General features: G+C 42.9%; 1 protein-coding gene across 1 annotated transcript; it reads left to right on the top strand.

Annotated features, from left to right (window-relative positions):
• The first annotated feature begins 261 nt into the window (after positions 1 to 261).
• WNT3 (Wnt family member 3) lies at positions 262 to 20,677 on the top strand. The gene is made up of 5 exons (XM_082272567.1): positions 262 to 436; positions 7,171 to 7,412; positions 11,508 to 11,773; positions 14,851 to 15,335; positions 20,628 to 20,677. Exons 1-4 carry the CDS (start codon positions 300 to 302, stop codon positions 15,328 to 15,330), a joined length of 1,125 nt encoding a protein of 374 aa, XP_082128693.1. The 5' UTR covers positions 262 to 299; the 3' UTR covers positions 15,331 to 15,335; positions 20,628 to 20,677.
• Positions 20,678 to 21,762: the final 1,085 nt, after the last annotated feature.

Genomic DNA, 21,762 nt, shown 5'->3' on the forward strand with positions numbered 1-21,762 from the left:
CTCTTTGCACTGACTTTATCCTTAAGAGTGAGATTTGGAGACATGAAAGGGCACAGAGGAGAGATAAGTAGGAGGCTGGATAAAGAAGTATTGTTGGAGAGGGAGGGGGTACTTTGATTGACTGCTCCCTGTAGGGAGGATTCTCTTACCTTGTCTCATGGTTCTGGGATTGGTTGTCTGGTGACATCTAGCTTCCCTCTCCTTGTCATGATCAGCAGGCAGGGTATAAAGTAGCCAAAAGCTCCTGTCCCCCCCCCAAATAGACACTCAGCAAGAGGACAAACCAAGCTTCTCATGGGATGCCCCCTACTTTTCCAGCAAGGTCTCCTGCCTTTCCCAACGCACACCGCTCTCCCCCCATGGGCAGGCTCCACATTCTGCACTTCCTGTGGTTTTTCGCTGCTGCCCCCGTCTTGGCTGGTTACCCTATTTGGTGGTAAGAGATCACCTACTACTTCTATTGATAAATCTTCTGCTGGGGTCCTTATGACTCCTCAAGGGTTATTTTGCTTGCTGTAATACATTCACAATAACTGTTATGTTTTAACAAGTGTGCATAAAAATGTGATTAGTTCAGTGTTTTACGCTAGGAAGAATTTTAGACTACATACAACCACTTTAGGTTTAGTTAAAAGGCGACACATATCGGTGGGTACTGGTAAATACTGAGGTATTGTATCAAAATGCTGAGCTGTTTTCATACCGATCCTCAATTTAAATACATCAGAGAGGCATTTTATGGTTGCACATCTCGGGTTCCTTTTGTTATCAATGTGTCCCGTCATGCTCTTGTGGTTTTTTTTCTACATATAATTCAGTCAACATCCTACATACCCACAGACCTGAGATCTGTAAGAACAGGCCGTGACTGTCACTTATGACAGTGTTTATCGTATAGGCCATGGTTGTACAGAAAGCATCCTCCTTGAAACAGAAAACGTCTTTTCATTCGAACATGCAATAGCAGTTCCAGAAATAATGGGGAATTCTGTATACTTCATATTAAAATACCTGTTCCATCATTTATTTTCTGCTTTGGATTGTGCATTTTTGTTGACTGTGCACATTAAGCATGCAAAATGGGAATAAAACATGCCCATTGTACCATCTGCCTTCCTGGCAATGTTAGCTTGCCCCAGGCCCTGTCACTTTTGCCGGACAGCTTGGTCTGCATTTAAATGTAAAAAAAAAAAAATTCAAGTAAAATTTTTATCATTTAAAAAAAAGGGAATTCATAAATGTAATACTATGATGACATGTATTTAATACATATCAGAATATAATATATTTTTATGTAATAGTGTCCCTTAGCATTTATGCAGGATCTTATGTTAAGGGACACAGTGGTAATGTATGTTGGAGGACATGCTTTAGAACATGGGTGTCCAACCTTTTGGCTTCTCTGGGCCACATTGAGTGTAGAGAAATTTTCTCGGGCCGCATATAAAATATATACTATAGTTAAGGTAAATAAGTAATAAAAAGCCCCTTAGCCCTTCCCGTGCTAAAGCCCCCCCCCCCCCCCCCAGCACTAATTTAACACAACTAGTGGATGATCCCCTCTGAGGCAGCCTCTGTGGCCGTGCCCCTGACTCGACTTCCTTCCTCCCCAGCAAAAAAAAATAAATCGTCAGGGGGCAGTGGGCCGCATTGCCTGCAGTTCCGGGTTCGCATGCGGCCCCAGGGCCGCAGGTTGGACATGCCTGTTTAGAATAAATAAGAAATATGTTAGCTCCCCCCCCCAGAATTGCTCTTTTGTTGTATCTTCTCAGCTGAGACAGATAAAACATTCTACTGTTGACAGCTTTACCAGTCAAATGTTGTTCATTGTTACTGTATGTCCCATAGTTCATATAGTCCAATCATAATTTATTCAGAATTCTAGTATCCGTTCACAGGTGATTGTCTTCCTCTCGGGGTGGCTCAATTCAAAGCTTACAAACCAGGATAAGTAACCTTATTTTGAAAGAGTGAGTTATTTTGAGTTGAGTCCAATGAAATTTGAAAATTACAGTCACATGGCTGAAAATAGAATGCCATTAACTGGGGAAAAAGTTTTGAAAATTGAGCATTCTGGGTTTCATGGTCTGATATAAACGTCCCAATAAATAGAGAAAGTGGAAGCAGTAACTGTCGATTTTATTGTATTCTCTACAATATTGATATGGATTTTATTTATGAAGATCTATTCCTCCCTAGGCTAGGGTGCATATATTTCACCAGCTACACATTTAGTTGTAATAGAAAGCACCAGCTATGCTTGGAAGGCTTTTGACTTTAGGCCTCATGCACACTGGACGTTAAAAATGCAAGTTTCTATGCTTTTTTGCATTAGCATTTTTCTGCATTTTTTAGCATTTGCATTTTTTAACGTTTTTAGCAAAAAAAGACCTCTTAAAAAAAGCTATGGGATCAAAACCCTGTAAAATCTTTTTCTGTATTGGGATTGTGTCAGTAGAGATGAGTTTGTTTTTCTGTCTCAGCATAAAATAAGCTCTGCAGATTCTTGTAGACTGGACATTGGAGTTGGAATGGTGTGATTTGATCAGTATAAAAGAGTTTATCTTGTAGTAGATCATCATTTTCTTTGTTTATGTTACTTGTCTCTTTACTCGTAGACCGTTTTCCATGCGTGGTCTTGCACAGAACAATTCCATAGCTTTGTGGCTTCAGTTATTTGAAGGTCAGACCACCCAAAGCTGATATTTGTGTTTTGTAGATGCTGGAGCTTCGAACCCACATGATAGTTACTTCTAACTCTTGGAGATTCTATTGGTGGGATGCCTATACTGTAGTTACAGGTTCAGCACACCCGCTGTGGTCATTATGAGGGATTCCCACTCTCCTTGTTGGGTGTTTTTAGGTATTTTTTTTATATTCTGGAGAATGCAATAGGAGGAACTGGACCATCTCACCAGCTACAGAGAGCTCACCATTTGATCACATACAATATTCGCATTGCACACATTCCTGGAACGAATGAGGAGTGGGTGCTGTAGCAAATACCAGCTGTAAATTGGTGTCATCACAAGTCGAAGTATATATCACCAGCTCACTGTGCATCTTCAAAATGAAGTCCAAATGTTTAAAGTAGTCACATCACAGCAGTAAAGGTGCACCATTTCAGTGGCCACCAGGATCCCTTTATCAGGCTGAGTCCCTGCCATACATAAGAAGATGATGGGTTGACTTAACCTGTCTGCTTCCATACAAAGCTGACGTCTCCTAGGATTGATTGTCTCCTTGGAAATTGTCTCTGAAATTTAAATGAATTGTTGCACATTGGCTTGTTTTTACATGTGTGCTGAAATAATTAAATTTATTATTTTGCTATCTGCATGACCGTTTTATTAGAGTATGCACTGTGCTATATATATTCCTGAAGTGTGAGCTCAGCCAAAACATTTTTCTAGAGTGGGAAAGGATTTGAACCCCTGGCAGGTGTTTACTGTTATACCAGACTCCTTTGGAGAAATCCCCCTCACTTCTTGTCTGTGACAAGATAATCTGCAGTAGTGACACAGAAATAAAAAGATGACGAGGGTTCCATCCTTCCTTTATTCTAATATAAAAGAATGTTTGTCTGTGTTAATGTTGCTGACAGAAAAAGGTTTCACCAGGACGGGAAGTGAGGGGAAAGGCTTTCTGTAGTGTGGACTAGAGATACCTTTAAATGGAAAAGCAGAAACCTTCTATAAGAGTTTGGTAGAAGTTCCTGCTACTATTCTCCCACATATCGGACTTGTTGTCTCTTTAATACATATGTGTCGCCTTGCTTTAGAATGTCTGCCATCAGTGTTGGCAGTGCTTTAAGTGGCCCAAAAGAGGTGCCGGTACTCTATTATAGCCTATAAATTTTGTCGCCCCCCCCACCCCACATCAGGGTCCCCACAGAGCACCCCCCCTGGCCTGGGCTAGGACTCCGGAGCAGGGGGACTCACTGGTGGTGACTGGTCTGGCTGTGGAGTGGGAAACATTCTTGGGAGGGGGGCAATTGAGGGCGCAGATGTCCAAAATAAGCATACTGGTACGCTAAGGCGCACGGAGAGGTGGCGGTATGCTCAAGAGCCATATTTGGAAGTGGCGGTACTGAGTACCAGTGCATACCGGCCCACTTAAAGCACTGAGTGTTGGTAAGTATGCCATAAGTGCATAACCTAACAGAGCAAACCCAGAATAGGCCTTAAGTGTTAAAAACCGGAAAGCCATGAAGAAAAATGGTAATCGGGATCTGGTTGCTCTGGGTGACATCTCCACTCTTCTGTTTAGTGTTGGTGAGTTAAGTTCTGGAATGTTTCAGAAGTCAGAACCGATATTAATATCCCATGTAAAGATTTGATTGACTTACCATTGTTCTCTTTTGTAAAGAGTTCTTACCATATGGATTAGGTAGCCATGGTTGCTACATTGAAATAAAGTTGTGATGTGTTTTTTTCCCCTCACTAATATATTGAATATCTGGCCAGTCTTTTAAGTCGTTGTAGCACACTGGCCCATTTGCATTTGTCTGCCCAAGGAGGATTACACTGGTACCCAGCTGGATGACCTGGAATAAGTTACCACTAGGTAATATCCGGTGCATCTTAATCTCTTGTATTGTTTGAGGATTAGGCTGTAGGATGAGCAGTATTGTCTGGTGTGGCTCTGTCTGGGTTAGCGGTAAGGAGGATATGGGGGTCTTAAGTCTTTTGTAATGAGGTCTCCCCGAGGAACAGAAGAGGAGACTCACTAATGCATGGAGTGTGTCCGGTTCCTAGAGATTTTTTATGGAGGGCAAACACAAATCCTCAAATGTATTTGTTGCAAGGTTAGTCCTGGAACATCAATGGAAGAGTCTGTGGTGTAATGTGAAGAGGCATGAAAGACCAAGGGCAGCAGATCTGAATACAATAATATGAGAGCACTTGTTGGAGTTGATTATGGCCTAAGAGTGTGAAGTCTAAAAGGTGACTGACAAACCCTTTATGAGTTTGTCTTTATCTGAGCGGTCAGGACCAATATCACCTATGGGAAAGCTATAAAGGAAGTACTATAGGCCAGATAAGTCATTGGTAAATTTACTAATTATCAGTTACATAGTTAGTGAGGTTGAAAAAAGACATCAGTCCATCCAGTTCAACCTATGATGTGTGTGTGTTTGCTTTTAACCGTACATTGTGTACCCCTGTATGTTGTGGTCTCCAAGGTGCCCATCTAATAGTTTTTTGAAACTATCAATGCTCCCAGCTGATACGACTGCTTGTGGAATAGAATTCCACATCCTTACCGCTCTTACAGTGAAGAATCCCTTACGCATTTTAAGGTTAAACCGCCTTTCCTCTAGTTTTAGTGAATGGCCACGTGTCTTATTGTATCTCCTCTCTCTGAATAGTTTGTTCCTTATGCTAGGGTCGCCAGTACAGTATTTGTATATTGATATCGTATCCCCCCTCAATCGTCTCTTCTCCAGAGAGAATAAGTTCAGTGCTTGTAGTCTTTCCTCATAGCTGATGTCCTCCATTCCCCTAATTATTTTTGTTGCCCTTCTCTGGACTCTTTCCAATTCCAGCACATCCTTCCTGAGGACCGGTGCCCAGAACTGGACAGCATACTCCAAATGTGGCCGGACCAGAGTCTTGTAGAGCGGGAGAATAATTTCTTTATTTCTGGAGTGAATCCCCTTTTTTATACATCCCAGTATTCTGTTGGCTTTGCTTGCAGCGGCTTGGCATTGCATGCCACTGCCAAGCCTGTTGTCTACCAGTACCCCCAGGTCCCTTTCCATCCTAGACTCACCCAGAGGTTCCCCCCCTAGTGAGTAGCTTGCTTTCTGGTTTCTGGCCCCCAAGTGCATTACTTTACATTTTTCAACATTAAACCTCATCTGCCATGTACTTGCCCACCCCGTTATTTTGTTCAGGTCCGCTTGTAAGATTTCCACATCCTGCAGTTAAATCTCAAATCCTTGCATCTTGTGGACAATGGGCACTGTTGGGTAGAATTGCATTATGCATAATGGCAATTTTTTTGTCTAAAGCTATTAATGCAACTCCAGCCAAAACATATTTTTTCTGTGTATCCTTGGTGGAGGAGGGGGGAGGGCTATACTTTCGGTTCCCCTGTTATCTAGACTGAAAATAAGGGAAATCACTTCAACAGAACCAAATAGTAAAACAACTTCTATTTTAGTAGTTTAGAGAAAGGTTAGACCCTCTTATGGATTTTTATTGTGGTCAACGTTCTATTGGAGACACAATACCTGTACTTCTTTTACAATTGATACTCTAGCAGGTTTTTATTGCTGTCTATGGTCCAATAAAGAGAGATCTACCCTTACTCTTTTATTGTGTTTTACCAATTGCCTGATTTCCTGCCCCTGTGACACTGTGGTTACCCAGACTCTTATTATAACCCTTCCTTGCTCTACAAAATTTTAATTACATTTTTTCAGAAAATAAATAATCTGAAAACACAACAAAAAAGTTTACGCAATGTACTATTTATAGGGACACTTATGTATAGTTGTTTGCTATATTTATTATTGCTGTACGTTGTGTTTTTATAGGTCTTGGTTCAATGGTGTTGGAGCACTTGTTTAAAAACAAAGATAACAGGGGACAGGCCTAAGATCAATGCTATTGGAGCACTTGTTGGCGACCAAGGACAATGGGGAACAGGTCTAATTCCAATGTTATTAGAACACGTAAAGGAATACAGGGACAATGGAGATCAGGTCTAAGTTAAATTGGAAGAGTTGTATGAGATCAAGGACAAAGGGGATCAGGTCTCAGTAAAATATTATTGGATCACTTGTATGAGCAGCTGTCCCCTAAGATTTGAATGATTGGTAAAAAGCAAAGAAATAGTAATACATTAAAACTTGTCATGAAGACCATCACTGCTGACCTTCTGAAAGTGTTTTTTGACCAGCTGTCATGAGTTAATACCCTCACACAAGCATAAGGGCATTCTTGATCTGTCGCATGTTTGTGACGTAAGCAGTGAAGTCACCATGACAGCCAGGAGAATACTATATTCCGAAAATGAGGTCAGCAATGTCTCAGCAGAAAGGATTGTGCTCTCTAAATTGACTGCAGTAACCGTTCTATAATGATTGATCGGTAAAGGTGCACTTACGCCCTAGAGGCCATCCTTCTGACTCCTTACCTGTCTCTTACTTTGTCTACGTAGGTCTTTGGCACTGGGGCAGCAGTACAGTTCCCTCAGCTCACAGCCCATTCTCTGTGGATCCATACCAGGACTGGTGCCCAAGCAAATGCGATTCTGTCGAAATTACATTGAGATCATGCCAAGTGTGGCCGAAGGGGTGAAGCTAGGAATACAGGAGTGCCAACACCAGTTCAGAGGCAGGCGCTGGAACTGTACCACGATCCATGACAGTCTTGCCATCTTTGGACCAGTGCTAGATAAAGGTACGGCTTAGTGTTCTAACCAAAGCTGATGCTGCCTGCCTTCACACTTGCCAGAACAGTACAAAACTCAAAATGTGTTTTTACATACTTCAAGCAATTAGCGGCGTACTTGAAGGATATTTTTATATATATATATATATATATACACACACACACACACACTATATTACAAAATATATTGGGATGCCTGCCATTACATGCACATGAACTTTAATAGCATCCCAGTCTTCTTAGTCCATAGTGTTTAAAATTGAGTTGGCCCACCCTTTGCAGCTATAACAGCTCCAACTTTTCCAAGAAGGCTGTCCACAAGGTTTAGGAGTGTATCTATGGGAATGTTTGACCATTATTCCAGAAGCGCATTTGTGAGGTCAGGCACTGATGTGGATGAGAAGGCCTGGCTCACAGTCTCCACTCTAATTCATCCCAAAGGTGTTCTGTCGGGTTGAGGTCAGGACTCTGTGCAGGCCAGTCAAGTTCCTCCACCCCAAACTAGCTCATCTATGTCTTTATGGACCTTGTTTTGTGCACTGCTGAGCAGTCATGTTGGAATAGGAAGGGGTCATCCCCAAACTGTTCCACAAGGTTTGGAGCATGAAATTGCCCAAAATGTCTTGGTATGCTGACGCCTTAGGAGTTCCCTTCACTGGAACTAAGGGGCCAACCCCAACCCCTGAGAAATAACCCCACACCATAAACCCTCTTCAACCAAATGATTTGGACCAATGCACCAAGCTCTATAAAGACATGGATGAGTGAGTTTTGGGTGGAGGAACTTGACTGAGCCTGCATAGAGTCCTGACCTCAACCTGATACAACACCTTTTTGGGATGAATTTGAGCAGAGGCAGGCCTTCTCATCCAACATCAGTGCCTGACCTCACAAATGGGCATCTGGAAGAATGGTCAAATGTTCCCATAGACACACTCCTAAACCTTGTGGACAGCCTTCCCAGAAGAGTTGAAGCTTTTATAGCTGCATAGGGTGGCCAGCCCAATATTGAACCCTGCAGACTAAGACTGGGATGCCATTAAAGTTAATGTGCGTGTAAAGGCAGGTGTCCCAATACTTTTGGTAATATAGTGTAGACACACGTATATGTCATTATTATCATTTGCCATTTTTTTTTTTTTTTATACACAAGGCAAAGCAATCTCAAAAAGGAATTTGTATTATTGGTTTAAATACCTGTTTCTGTGCTTAGTTTGTGATTATAGATGTGGGATAGAGCAGTCAATACATACATGCTGTGCTTTTTGCTTATAGCATAGCTATTCTGCTTTATTGACCTCACCAACTTATGGTATGATATCTGCTAATTCTTAAAGTGCAATTTTCTCCATTTGTTAATGAATATTCTATTTGTAATAATGAGTAATAAATGGAGAATTGCAGTTAAATGTTGATTGAGTTTGTAGGCCTGTTTTAAATGATCCAAGTGAAGATGAGATTGCAGAACCGAGCCATGAACTTTTTTTAAAACATGAGTATAACATCCTACATTTAGACCTATATACATTCGGTATATGTATGGTGTCTGCATAGTGGCTTGACAAAGTGTGCATGTACAAATGTAGGATATTATTGGTGTCTTGAGAAAGTGTGTATGTACAAAACTGCCAACATTCTTTATGAACACTTTATTCACACTCTAAATACAGATTATCACTGGCTGCTGATTCCTTAATATGTTGGGCTGTGCAGAAGAGCCATGTTACAGAATCCTACTGTTGTCTGCCATCTTTAATATATTTGTTTGCATGCATGTAGCTCAGAAAAGGGTTTTGCCCCTGCACAGAACGCAGTCCCAGGCTGAGAAGCGAGGTTCCCAGAGATGGCAGCATGCGGGTTTTGCTCTCAGGGAGGCTGGCAGCTCAGTAACACTGGCTGAATGAGTGAAATGGGCTTAGTGCAGAATGAAAGGAGTTTAAGCCTCCTTCCCACTGAGAGGCTGAGAGGGGCTCTGGGCCCAGCAGGACTCCAGGACCATTCACACGCCCTTTCGCTGCTCCCCCCACAAGCAGGGGACAGCAAGCAGTCTGCGCAGAGTTGCCTGTTGCTACGGATCGGCAGAGAAATGGCAGTCTGGTCACAATCGGGTCCCAGGGACGTCCATCATTATGTCACTAATACACTGTGACACCAGAACACAAAAGGGGATTGAGGGTCCCAGCAGGTAACTGGCCGCACTGGGAAGAGAAGGGAGATCTTTTTAATAAGAGGATTAATCCCTTTACGCCGTGATGCATAGATCTGCACTGTAATACCCAGACTGCTCTGGTCCAGCAACACAGCTCAGTGCAGTCTGTGCTCGGGGCATAGCAGGGCACATCTCTGAGCAAGGAGATGTGCTGGGACAGTTTTAAGTTGATCTGAATGAAATTAGGAAAGCTTGAAGTTATACTTTGCTTCAGTTGCCAAAATGTTCTTCTCAGTAAGTAATGTGCTGGTCTTCTCTCCTGCCTGCATGCAGAACTGGGAAAACATTGATTTCATTTTGTGTCTCCATGTAATGCTTTGTGTTCTGTTTAAGAAGCTTACTGCAGGTGGGGATCTGTACAGAACCAAGGGAAGCCGGTTTTGAATGTCCATATAGAGCCAATGAGAAGGAAGTTTTGAATGATGCAGGAGGCGGTCCATACAGAACAAATGGGAAGGAAATGTTGGATGGTGCAGGAGGGGGTCCATGCAGAACAAATGGGGGGAAGGAAGTTTTGGATGGTGCAGGAGGTGGTTCATACAGAGCCAAAGGAAGGAAATTTAGGATGGTGCAGGAGGGGGTCCATACAAAACATACAGGAAGGAAATTTTGGATGGTGCAGGAGGTGGTTTGTACACAGTCTGTGGGAAAGAAATTTTGAATTGTACAGCAGATGGTTCGTATAGAGCCAAGGGAAGGAAATTTTGGACGGTGCAGGAGGTGGCTCCTATAGAGCAAATGGGAAGGAAATTGTGGACGATGCAGAAGAGGGTCCGTACGGAGCCAGCGGGAAGGTAATTTTGGACGATGCAGGAGGTGGTTCGTGCAGAGCCTGTCGGAAGGAAATTTTGTACGATGGAGGAGGGGGTTTGTACAGAGGCAATGGGAAGAAAATTTTGGATGGTGCAGGAGGGGGTCTGTACAGAGGCAATTGAAAGGAAATTTTGAATGGGGCGGGAGGAGATTTGTGCAGAGGCAATTAAAAGGAAATTTTGGATGGTGCAGGAGGTGGTTTGTAAAGAGCCAGTGGGAAGGAAATTGTGGATGTTGCAGTAGAGAATATTTATAGAACCAAACAGAAGCCGGTTGGAGGTGCATGGTGCAGCAGAGGGTTCTGTACAGATCATTTTTTGGGAACTTTGATTCCCTCACAAGGCTGATGCTTTAATGTGGGTCTCACGCTTAGGCCCGGTTCACACCTGAGCATTTTTCAGCTCGTAAAACGCTCATCTCGGAAGTCTCAAAACGCCCAACAAGCAAAATCGCATTCATTTCAATGGCCCCTGTTTACATATGAGCGTTTTGTCACCTGAAGCTCAAAAAGGTACATGAGCTTCTTTTTTTGGCAGATTACAAGCGTTTTTGTTCAGATGCCAATGCCTGCCTCCAAACATCTGCAAAAAACACCTAAAAACGCCCCAAAAAATGCCTGAAAATGATACGCTCAGGTGTGAATGGAGCCTCATTGCAGTGGACAGCTTCCGTCTGCAGAAAAAGGGAACAATTGCTGATTGGACCAGGTTTACCAACATCAGGTTGAGTTGTAATGATCAGTAAGATACAAAAAAAAAAAAAAGAGAACTAGAGAAGCGCCGAGGGATTTATTAAATCATATTTTCATTAAAGGCATATTACAAGCGAACCTTTTTTTTTGTATATAATGAGTGTGTATGCTGTCTGTCCACATTGTAGAGATCCCTACAATCCCCAGTGAGGCTGTACACAATGATTTTAGCAGCTGCCTGTTATTACAACAATGTCCTGCTTTTTCATTGGTGTCCTTCTGTTATAGTTTTTCATTGTATCTCTGATTTAATAGTGATGTAATGGCAATATAAATATGGTGGTATCAAAGCATGATGTAACAGAGTGTGCCTTCTATTTGTTTCTTGAAGCCACGCGGGAGTCGGCCTTTGTTCACGCCATCGCTTCAGCTGGAGTGGCCTTTGCTGTGACCCGGTCTTGTGCAGAGGGCAGCTCCACCATCTGCGGCTGTGACTCCCACCACAAAGGCTCATCAGGGGATGGCTGGAAGTGGGGCGGCTGCAGTGAAGATGCAGACTTTGGGGTCCTGGTGTCCCGAGAATTTGCTGATGCCAGGGAGAACAGACCAGATGCCAGATCGGCCATGAATAGGCACAATAATGAGGCAGGAAGAGCGGTAAGGAAAACACACTTATAACACAATCTGGGTATTGTGGGACACTCCGCTAACTATAAATAGCAGCAGACCTAATAATATACAGGTTGTCTTTGTATAAAATAACAATGAAAGGTCATCTGTTCTAAATGTATTAAAGTGTACAGTCCATATCTGCAATACATGCACATTTCCCTGCTTTTTGTCTCCTTAAAATCCCTGCAAGTACAGAAAAATACCTGGCAGTCTGGCAAAATAAATCCATTGAGCTTTTCAGCTTTACCTGCACTGTCCTGTGTGCTGCAAAAGGCTGATACACAAATGGGATTTGTTTTACCTGCCCTAGGTATGCCTGTACACATAGAACTACATTTTACAAGTGGGCCAGGTGCAGATATGGTGTACACCTCTTTACACTATATTGTCCAAAGTATTGGGACACCTGCCTTTACACGCACATGAACTTTAATTGCATCCCAGTCTTATGCCTCTTACACACGCAACGATTATCAGCCGACCGATCGGCCGTCTTTTGCCCAGAGTTGTGTTGGTTGGAATGTGCCTAGACTGCACACTAAATTTTTCGGCCAACAAAAATCAACTTCTGAAGTGATGTCATGTGCTGGTTTACTTTCCGTGTGTTTTTTCTTCTCTGAGCATGCCCAGTCTTGCTCATCAGATTTTTGTCTGCCGAAATCTGTACTGACTGACGGAAAATCAGCCGTTGTGTTGACGGCCAACAAAAATTTTATAGCCTGCACACCAGATTTTTTTCGGCCGAAAAGTCGGAGTCGGTTGTCGACGATCGGACGTTGGCCGAAAATTCAAGGCCAACTATCGACACGTGTGTACGAGGCATTCGTTTGTAAGGTTCAATATTGATTTGGCCTACCCTTTGCAGCTATAACAGCTTCAACTCTTCTGGGAAGGCTGTCCACAAGGTTTAGGAGTGTGTCTATGGGAATGTTTGATGATTCTTCCTGAAGCGCATTTGTGAATTCAGGCACTGATGTTGGAGAGAAAGCCTGGCTCACAGTCTGCGCTCTAATTCATCTCAAAGGTGATCTGTTGGGTGGAGGTTAGGACTCTGTGCAGGCCGGTCAAGTTTCTCCCCCCAAACTCGCTCATCCATGTCTTTATGGACCTTGCTTTATGCAGTGGTGCGCAGTAATGTTGGAACAGGAAGGGGCCATCCCCAAACTCTTCCCACAAAGTTGGGAACATGAAATTGTCTAAATTGTCTTGGTAAGCTGACGCCTTAGCGTTCCCTTCACTGGAACTAAGGAGCCAAGCCCCAACCCCTGAAAAACAACCCCCACACCATAATCCCCTCTCCACCAAATGATTTGGACCAGTGCACAAAGCAAGGTCCATAAAGACATGGATGAGCAAGAAGGTGTTAGAACCCGTCAAAATTAATTTGTTGTCTGTGTACCCATTGGGGGGATGTCTACCTTTCTGTCCCCATGGGAATGATACAGGAAGCAAGCAGAAATCTATTCACTGAGAATAGGTCAACTGTCACCACCTGATAGACTTGGTAAATGTCTCTTCTTACTGGTGACTTTATGATAAAGTCAGATTAACCACTCGCTGACCGCCCTATAGCAGATTTACTGCTACAGGGTGGCTGTGCTGCACAGGATCACAGATGCGCTTCTGGTAGAATGGTTAAACATTCCCATAGACACACTCCCAAACCTTGTGTACAGCCTTCCCAGAGGAGTTGAAGGTGTTATAGCTGCAAAGGGTGGGCCAACTCAATAATAAACCCCACGGACCTTATAAGACTGGGATGCCATTAAAGTTCGTGTGCGTGTGTAAATGCAGGTGTCACAATACTTTTGACAATATAGTGTGTGTCAATGCCCCTGTACTACTTAGTACACCACCTAAAGGTTGGTGGAGTTAAGCTACTTATACCTGAACACTTAAAATGTTAAGTGATATTTCAAAGTTTGCCAAGCAGCACCCTTCTGAAATGTAATTTAACATTTTAGGTGTACAGGCATAAGTAGCTTCAGAAAAAGAAAGAAACCACACTAAATAATTAAATTCCCAAAAGCAGAAACTCCGTGTCAGATAAGACACAATAAACATATACAATAGAAATTAGAGCTGCACTGGCATACATTGAGTACATCCATAAACCATGCATTAAATTAAAAAAAAAAAAAAAAAAAAGGATGTTCTAAAAATAGTCAATCCACATAAATATACCAGTGCAAAATGGTGAAAATAAACAAAAAATATATATATGCAAATCCAAAAAAGTGATAGGTCAGGCTCTGTCCCGTGATTATGGCACCCGCAGTGTAGTATAACCTCCACCATAAAAATTACCTGCTTACCAACTTGTATATACCTCTCAGGGTCAAACACGCCTGCGGCCTAAACCCAGCCACGGCCTTGATCCATCCACAGAAAGAGAAAGATTGGCAAATCCCACCAAGCACAGGTAACACTAACTTATGATCAGCAAGCAGTATGCAATCATAGATGTAGACTGCCTAGGAACTCAAATCACAGCTCAGAATGTCACACTCATTGCCTTTCCCTAAAAGATATAAAAATTTGCCATAGTGTAATATCGTACGGAATTTTAATAGTATAATAAAAGGTTGCGCTTACAGTGAAAATAGCATAAACCACACGTAGGAACAAAATAGCCTGCCGGCTGTACATAAACGCCCATCCTTCCGGGATCACAGATGAGCGATGACGTTAGCATATGGGATAAGCAACGTGCTGACTTCACTGTGCATCTGTGATCCTAGATGTATGGGCATTTATGTACAGCCGGCCGGCTTTTTGTTCCTACCTGTGGTTTATGCTATTTTCACTGTAAGTGCAACCTTTTATATAAATAGCTTTATCCCAACAACCTTTTACTTCCAGGAGCACTAACATACTGTATATATAAAGAGCTATACAACATGTAGACTGGAAGTGGCTGCCTATAGTGAAAGCATGAATGGGAGAACTTTGCATATTTCCTCAGACAGTAGAAAGAATTAATCTTCATTCATGTCAAGCAGTATTTACTGTTTTTTTTCTTGTAACCTCACTTTCCTGTGCCTGTACCCTTCTTTTCATAGACCATCCTGGACCACATGCACCTGAAATGCAAGTGCCATGGTCTGTCTGGCAGCTGTGAGGTAAAGACCTGCTGGTGGTCCCAGCCAGACTTTCGAGCTATCGGTGACCACTTAAAGGATAAGTATGACAGTGCTTCTGAGATGGCTGTGGAGAAACATAGAGAGGCACGTGGATGGGTGGAGACCCTGAGGGCCAAATACTCATTGTTTAAACCTCCCACTGAGAGGGATCTTGTGTACTACGAGACCTCCCCAAACTTCTGTGACCCCAATCCGGAGACGGGCTCCTTCGGGACACGGGGACGTTCCTGCAACGTGACATCTCACGGGATAGACGGCTGTGATCTGCTGTGCTGTGGAAGAGGTCACAATACTCGGACTGAGAAACGCAAAGAGAAATGCCACTGCATCTTCCACTGGTGCTGCTATGTGAGCTGCCAGGAATGTGTTCGCATCTACGACGTGCACACCTGCAAGTGACACTGGTATGTGTGAATGTCATCCACGTATTGCTGGGACTCTATTGCGTTTGGTGTCAATTGTCCTATAGTCATTTAGTTGTTATCCGACGGGACCTAAGAGGTTGGGTAAGCAGATACATTTTCCTGTTGGCAAATTAAAAGAGAACACCAGGCACAGTAAAGTGATAGTAGAACATTATGTGACCCTTGTGTTTTTGGTTGTGAGCTCCAGTGCTACAGTTGTGCTCATAAGTGTACATACTCTAGCATAATTTATGATTTCTTGACCATTTTTCAGAGAATATGAATGATAACAAAAACTTTTCTTTCACTCATGGTGTTTGGCTGAAGCCATTTATTATCAATCAACTGTGTTTACTCTTTTTAAATCATAACAGAAATTACCCTGATCAAAAGTTTACATACCCCATGAATGCAAATTTTCCTCCAGCATTTTTGATAATACTGCATTTATCCTGCCATCAATTCTGACCAAATTTCCTGTCCCTTTGTAGCTCACACATCCCCAAAACATCAGCGATCCACCTTCGTGTTTCACAGTAGGAATGGTGTACCTTTTATCATAGGCCTTGTTGACTCCTCTCCAAATGTAGCGTTTATGGTTGTGGCCAAAAAGCTAAATTTTGGTTTCATCATTCCAAATGACTTTGTGCCAGAAGGTTTGAGGCTTGTCTTTGTGCTTTTAGGCGTATTGTAAGCGAGATACTTTGTGGCATTTGCATAGTAATGACTTTCTTCTGGCGACTCGACCATGCAGCCCATCTTTCTTCAAGTTCCCCCTTATTGTGCATCTTGAAACAGCCACACCATATGTTTTCAGAGAGTCCTGTATTTCACCTGAAGTTATTTGTGGCTTTTTCTTTGCATACAGAACAATTTTCCTGACAGTTGTGGGTGAAATCTTAGTTGGCCTACCTGACTGTGGTTTGGTTTCAACAGAACCCCTCATTTTCCACTTCTTGATTAGAGTTTGAACACTGCTGATTGGCATTCTCAATTCCTTGGATATCTTTTTATATCCCTTTCCTGTTTTATACAGTTCAGCTACCTTTTCCCACAGATCCTTTGACAATTCTTTTGCCTTCCCCGTGACTCAGAATCCAGAAACGTCAGTGCAGCACTGGATGAAAGATGCAAGGGTCTGTCAGGAGTTCAGAAACTCATTGACCTTTTATATACACACACTAATTACAAGCAAACAAATCACAGGTGAGGATGGTTACCTTTAAAGCGGTTGTAAACCCTATAAAAAAAAAAACCTGCAAGACAAAGGCATAATGAGCTAGTATGCATCGCATACTAGCCCATTATGTTTAACTTACCTTAAAACGAAGCCCCGACACGGACCCCCGGACATCGATGCGGGCGCTGCCATGATCCCTCGTCGTCTCTTCCGGGTTCGGCGGCTCTGGCGCGCTGATTGGCCGAAAGAGACGGCTCCAGCGCGCTGATTGGCCGGAGCCGCGATGACGTCACTCCCGCGCATGCGCGCGGGAGTGATTTTTCCGGCAAGCTCCCGGCAAGTTAATTGAAGGTCCCCCCGGACCTTCAGAGCGCATGCGCCGCTCGCGCGAGCGGCTGCATGCACTGTAAATATCTCCTAAACCGTGCCGGTTTAGGAGATATTATTTGTACCTACAGGTAAGCCTTATTATAGGCTTACCTGTAGGTAAAAGTGTCAAAAAGCGGGATACAACCGCTTTAATAGCCAGGCCAAAATCACCAGGGTGTGTAAACTTTTGATCAGGGTCATTTGGGTAGTTTCCGTTGTCATGATTTAAAAAGAGTAAACACAGTTAATTGATAATAAATGGCTTCAGCCAAACACGAACCATGAGTGAAAAAAGTTTTTGTGTCATCATTCATATTCTCGGAAAAATGGCCAAGAAATCAAATTCTGCCAGGGTATGTAAACTTATGAGCATAACTGTATTTCATTGAAGGTGATCACTTACAGGACAGTTCCCAATTGTTGTGAAGAGAGGTTAGTGCAGGTTTACCCTCCATTGTTTGTTGTCCAGTAGCCCCAGGAAGTTATGTGTCAGGCTTCATTTCCTACTTACAGGTTCAAAAATTAATGGAGTTGTTCCTTTCACATAATGCAGCCAAATAAATAAATATACAGTACAGACCAAAAGTTTGGACACACCTTCTCATTCAAAGAGTTTTCTTTATTTTCATGACTATGACACTTCAAGAGGTAGTCACCTGAAATGGTTTTCACTTCACAGGTGTGCTCTGTCAGGTTTAATAAGTGTGATTTCTTGCCTTATAAATGGGGTTGGGACCATCAGTTTTGTTGTGCAGAAGTCAGGTGGATACACAGCTGATAGTCCTACTGAATAGACTGTTAGAATTTGTATTATGGCAAGAAAAAAGCAGCTACGTACAGGAAAACGAGTGGCCATCATTACTTTAAGAAATGAAGTCCGAAAAATTGGGAAAACTTTGAAAGTGTCCCCAAGTGCAGTCACAAAAACCATCAAGCGCTACAAAGAAACTGGCTCACATGCGGACCGCCCCAGGAAAGGAAGACCAAGAGTCACCTCTGCTGCGGAGGATAAGTTCATCCGAGTCACCAGCCTCGGAAATTGCAGGTTAACAGCAGCTCAGATTAGAGACCAGGTCAATGGCACACTGAGTTCTAGCAGCAGACACATCTCTAGAACAACTGTTAAGAGGAGACTGTGTGAATCAGGCCTTCATGGTAGAACATCTGCTAGGAAACCACTGCTAAAGAAAGGCAACAAGCAGAAGAGACTTGTTTGGGCTAAAGAACACAAGGAATGGACATTAGACCAGTGGAAATCTGTGCTTTGGTCTGATGAGTCCAAATTTGAGATCTTTGGTTCCAACCACCGTGTCGCAGAAAAGGTGAACTGATGGACTCTACATGCCTGGTTCCCACCGTGAAGCATGGAGGAGGAGGTGTGATGGTGTGGGGGTGCTTTGCTGGTGACACTGTTGGGGATTTATTCAAAATTGAAGGCATACTGAACCAGCATGGCTACCACAGCATCTTGCAGCGGCATGCTATTTCATCCGGTTTGCGTTTAGTTGGACCATCATTTATTTTTCAATAGGACAATGACCCCAAACACACCTCCAGGCTGTGTAAGGGCTATTTGACCAAGAAGGAGAGTAATGGGGTGCTGCGCCAGATGACCTGGCCTCCACAGTCACCGGACCTGAACCCAATCGAGATGGTTTGGGGTGAGCTGGACCGCAGAGTGAAGGCAAAAGGGCCAACAAGTGCTAAGCATCTCTGGGAACTCCTTCAAGACTGTTGGAAAACCATTTCAGGTGACTACCTCTTGAAGTGTGACTCTACAATTTTCATAGTCATGAAAATAAAGAAAACTCTTTGAATGAGAAGGTGTGTCCAAACTTTTGGTCTGTACTGTATATAGACACAAGGTTTCTTCAAAACGTTTCGCAGCCATCTTCACCAAAGCTTGACAACTAAACGGCAAGGTCAGCCAGACTAGTCACACGACACACTCAGACACAACTAAATTACTACACCTCCCGCCCTCACTGTTTCCAAAGAAAATATAAAAGTTTAGAAACATTTTGAAGACCGTGTGTGTTGAAATTTATGTTCTTTCCACTTCCAGATTATGGCCCCAACAGTGCTTACTGGTACAGTCAGAAGTTTAGTAATCCTTCTGTAACCAATGCCATCAGTATGTTTTGCCACAATAAGGTTGTGAAGGTCTTGAGACTGAACCAGCAGATGATATTAATTTGTACTGACAAGGGGCAGGATTGCTTTCTAATTACTGATCGATTTCAGCTGTTGTCCTGGCTTTCCATGCCTTTTTGCCTTTCCTCATGTGTTCAATACTTTTTCGCCTGTGCCAATCCATTTTATTACACACAACCTAATTTCTGAACTTATTTGCTTTGATTTTTTTTTGTATGTATAAATTGCATGGCTTGTTACCGACATGTGGTGACAATTTCATGTCATTAGCACCTTTTGAAATATATTTACCTATAAAAAAAATGGCGACGTGTAAAATAATTATTTTACCCGCTGTATACTGTGTATGGGTATATATATATATATACACAGAGAGAGAGAGACAACCAGCTATAATGTTTGCTTGAAAATTAATTTTAAGACTGAAGCAAAAAGTTAGAGCTAAAAGAAAACTCAACATAGCTAATTTTATAAAATGCCAATCCTCTTGCTTTCATTGATCTGTGTAATTGCTGTAGGTCAGTGACTCAAAGCAGAGTTCTGACTTCTCTTCCCTTTATGCTTGTTCCATATTGGTGAATCCACATCCAGTGAAGTGAACAACCTCAGATGATACACAGAGATTAAACAAATCTCCCTACATAAGTTTTATTTGTACATGTGTTGTCTTAAGCTTGATATATTCTTTAGAATGTGAACAGGGGAGTCCAGGCATACACTGTGTGTGACAGCTTAAGCCCCGTACACACGTACCGATGGTCGGCATACAAATGTTCCTCTTTTCTCCCCGGGATGTCGGTGTCTGCTGAAAAGTGCAAAGACAGCACAAGGACAGCACAAGAATTTTGTCCGCCAACTGCAGAAGTGATGTCATGTAATGGTTAACTTTCCCTGTGTTTTCTATTTTCTGAGCATGCCCAGTCTTGCAAATCTGCGGTCTGTCGGCCGAATTGTGTACTGACAGGCGAACAATCGTCCGTTCTGGTGTCGGCATACAAATATTTTCATGTTTGCAAGAAAGACTTTTGTCCGCGGATTGTGCGCAGACATCTGTCGGAGGCACCATACTAACACGCGTACAATCGGCAGATCCTTCGTCCACCGACGTTTGTATGCCGACGATCGGTACGTGTGTACGGGCCTTTATTCGAGGAAAAGCACACCCCCCTCCCCCTCCTGAAGAAACTTGCAGAGCTGTGCTGTGAATAGACCAGCTCTCTGCTTGTCTCTAAGTCCCTTCCCTGACACAAATTTTCAGCTGCTTTGATCTCCTGTGTCAGAGAACTGATCAGAAGTTATTATAGTGACAACAGCGGAGCAGCAGAAAGATTTGGGACTCAGGACTAACAAGAGACAGCCTGGGAACTAGCAATTGGAAAAAAATGGTTGGCACTGGGATGCCCTGTCAAGACAGTTTTCCCTTGAAGTTTATTTACACCGAAGTCTCTAAAAGGAGGCTACATACTGAGAGTCTACAGGTTTCAGAGCAGTAAGAATGGGTGAAATAAGCTTTGTTGTTATATACAAATAAGGGCCAGGTGTCATTACCAACTGCAGCAATGTTCATCTGGATTTTCTGTTGTCCACAGGCATGGATTATAGAGAACAAAGTGGTGAATCTGGAAATAAAGATGAAAACAACATCCCAGAGGACGGCTTTGTAATGTTCTTCAGGACTCATTCTGGACATTGGAATGTATTCTGCATCGGAGGTGACCCACCAAAATGTCTGAATATTGTGTAAGAACTCCTATAGTGAAGCAGTAAACACTTGCTGGGATAGGAGAGAAAATTATATCCTTTCCCTCCATTGTTGGTCACGGACTAGCTCACAGTGATGGCCCACATAGCCAGCTTTCAAATGTGACAGCATATGTAGGAATTTGCATGAGAGAGCTGCAGCTGGAGGGTGACTAGGTTACCCTATGTTTTATGCAGATCACCAGTCTTAACGGTCAAGTATATTTTATATGCTATTTGCTTATTACCATGGCAGTGAGGTAACCACTTAGCATCTAGTCCACCAATGACTGCTCATGGCAGCAAATGGCTGGCTCAGTTTTATCCATCTAACTCTGACAAGCACCCATTGATCCTGATGATTTATTGCTTGTACTGCACAGGGTTCCTTCATTAAAGCGGATCTCCAACTTCCCTGGGTATGCCCTCCGTATATTAACAGGCAGTTCGCTTTTCTAAAAGGATTTTTTTTTTTCCAGCTGCTCATTTCAGTGCCTCCCCCTCCCCCTTGCATATAGAGGGCAGACAGGAGTCATGAAAAAGGCAGCTGAAAAAAAAAAAATCATTTTACAAATAGGAGAAGTGCATGTAAATGTATTGAGGACAGTGTAATGTACAGGGAAGTTTGTAGAAACAGTCAGTTAAGGTGAACTAACTCTTCAACACGTTTGTTTGGGCTACAGGTGCACTTGCTGGGCACGTTGTATTAAATAGATGCACTCAGCTATGTACAGTACACAGCATTGTGTTCCAGAAGTGGGATGGGGACTTCTCATCACACTCCCAGAACAAAATCAAGTTGGGCCCAGTAAAAAAAACTTCCTCCAATTGGAGGGGGTAAACTCAGTGACATCATGCACCTGCCTCAGCCAATCAGATTTGTAGTCATTCATCGAATACAAAGCTTCCCATGAATGGCTGAGCTAGACTCTATTTTATTGTGGGGGTGAAGCGGTAAGTTCCATCCCACTACTGGAACACTGT

This window comes from Pelophylax lessonae (genome assembly GCF_965119305.1).
Source record: "Pelophylax lessonae genome assembly, chromosome: 11".
Lineage (NCBI taxonomy): Eukaryota > Metazoa > Chordata > Amphibia > Anura > Ranidae > Pelophylax > Pelophylax lessonae.

Bases quoted from the DNA above. Each gene is read 5' to 3' on its own strand.
- WNT3 (XM_082272567.1), top strand. From the start codon at position 300: ATGCCCCCTACTTTTCCAGCAAGGTCTCCTGCCTTTCCCAACGCACAC. The intron at 437-7,170 runs GTAAGAGATCAC...TTGTCTACGTAG, and splicing joins GCTGGTTACCCTATTTGGTG to GTCTTTGGCACTGGGGCAGC. The intron at 11,774-14,850 runs GTAAGGAAAACA...TTCTTTTCATAG, and splicing joins ATAATGAGGCAGGAAGAGCG to ACCATCCTGGACCACATGCA.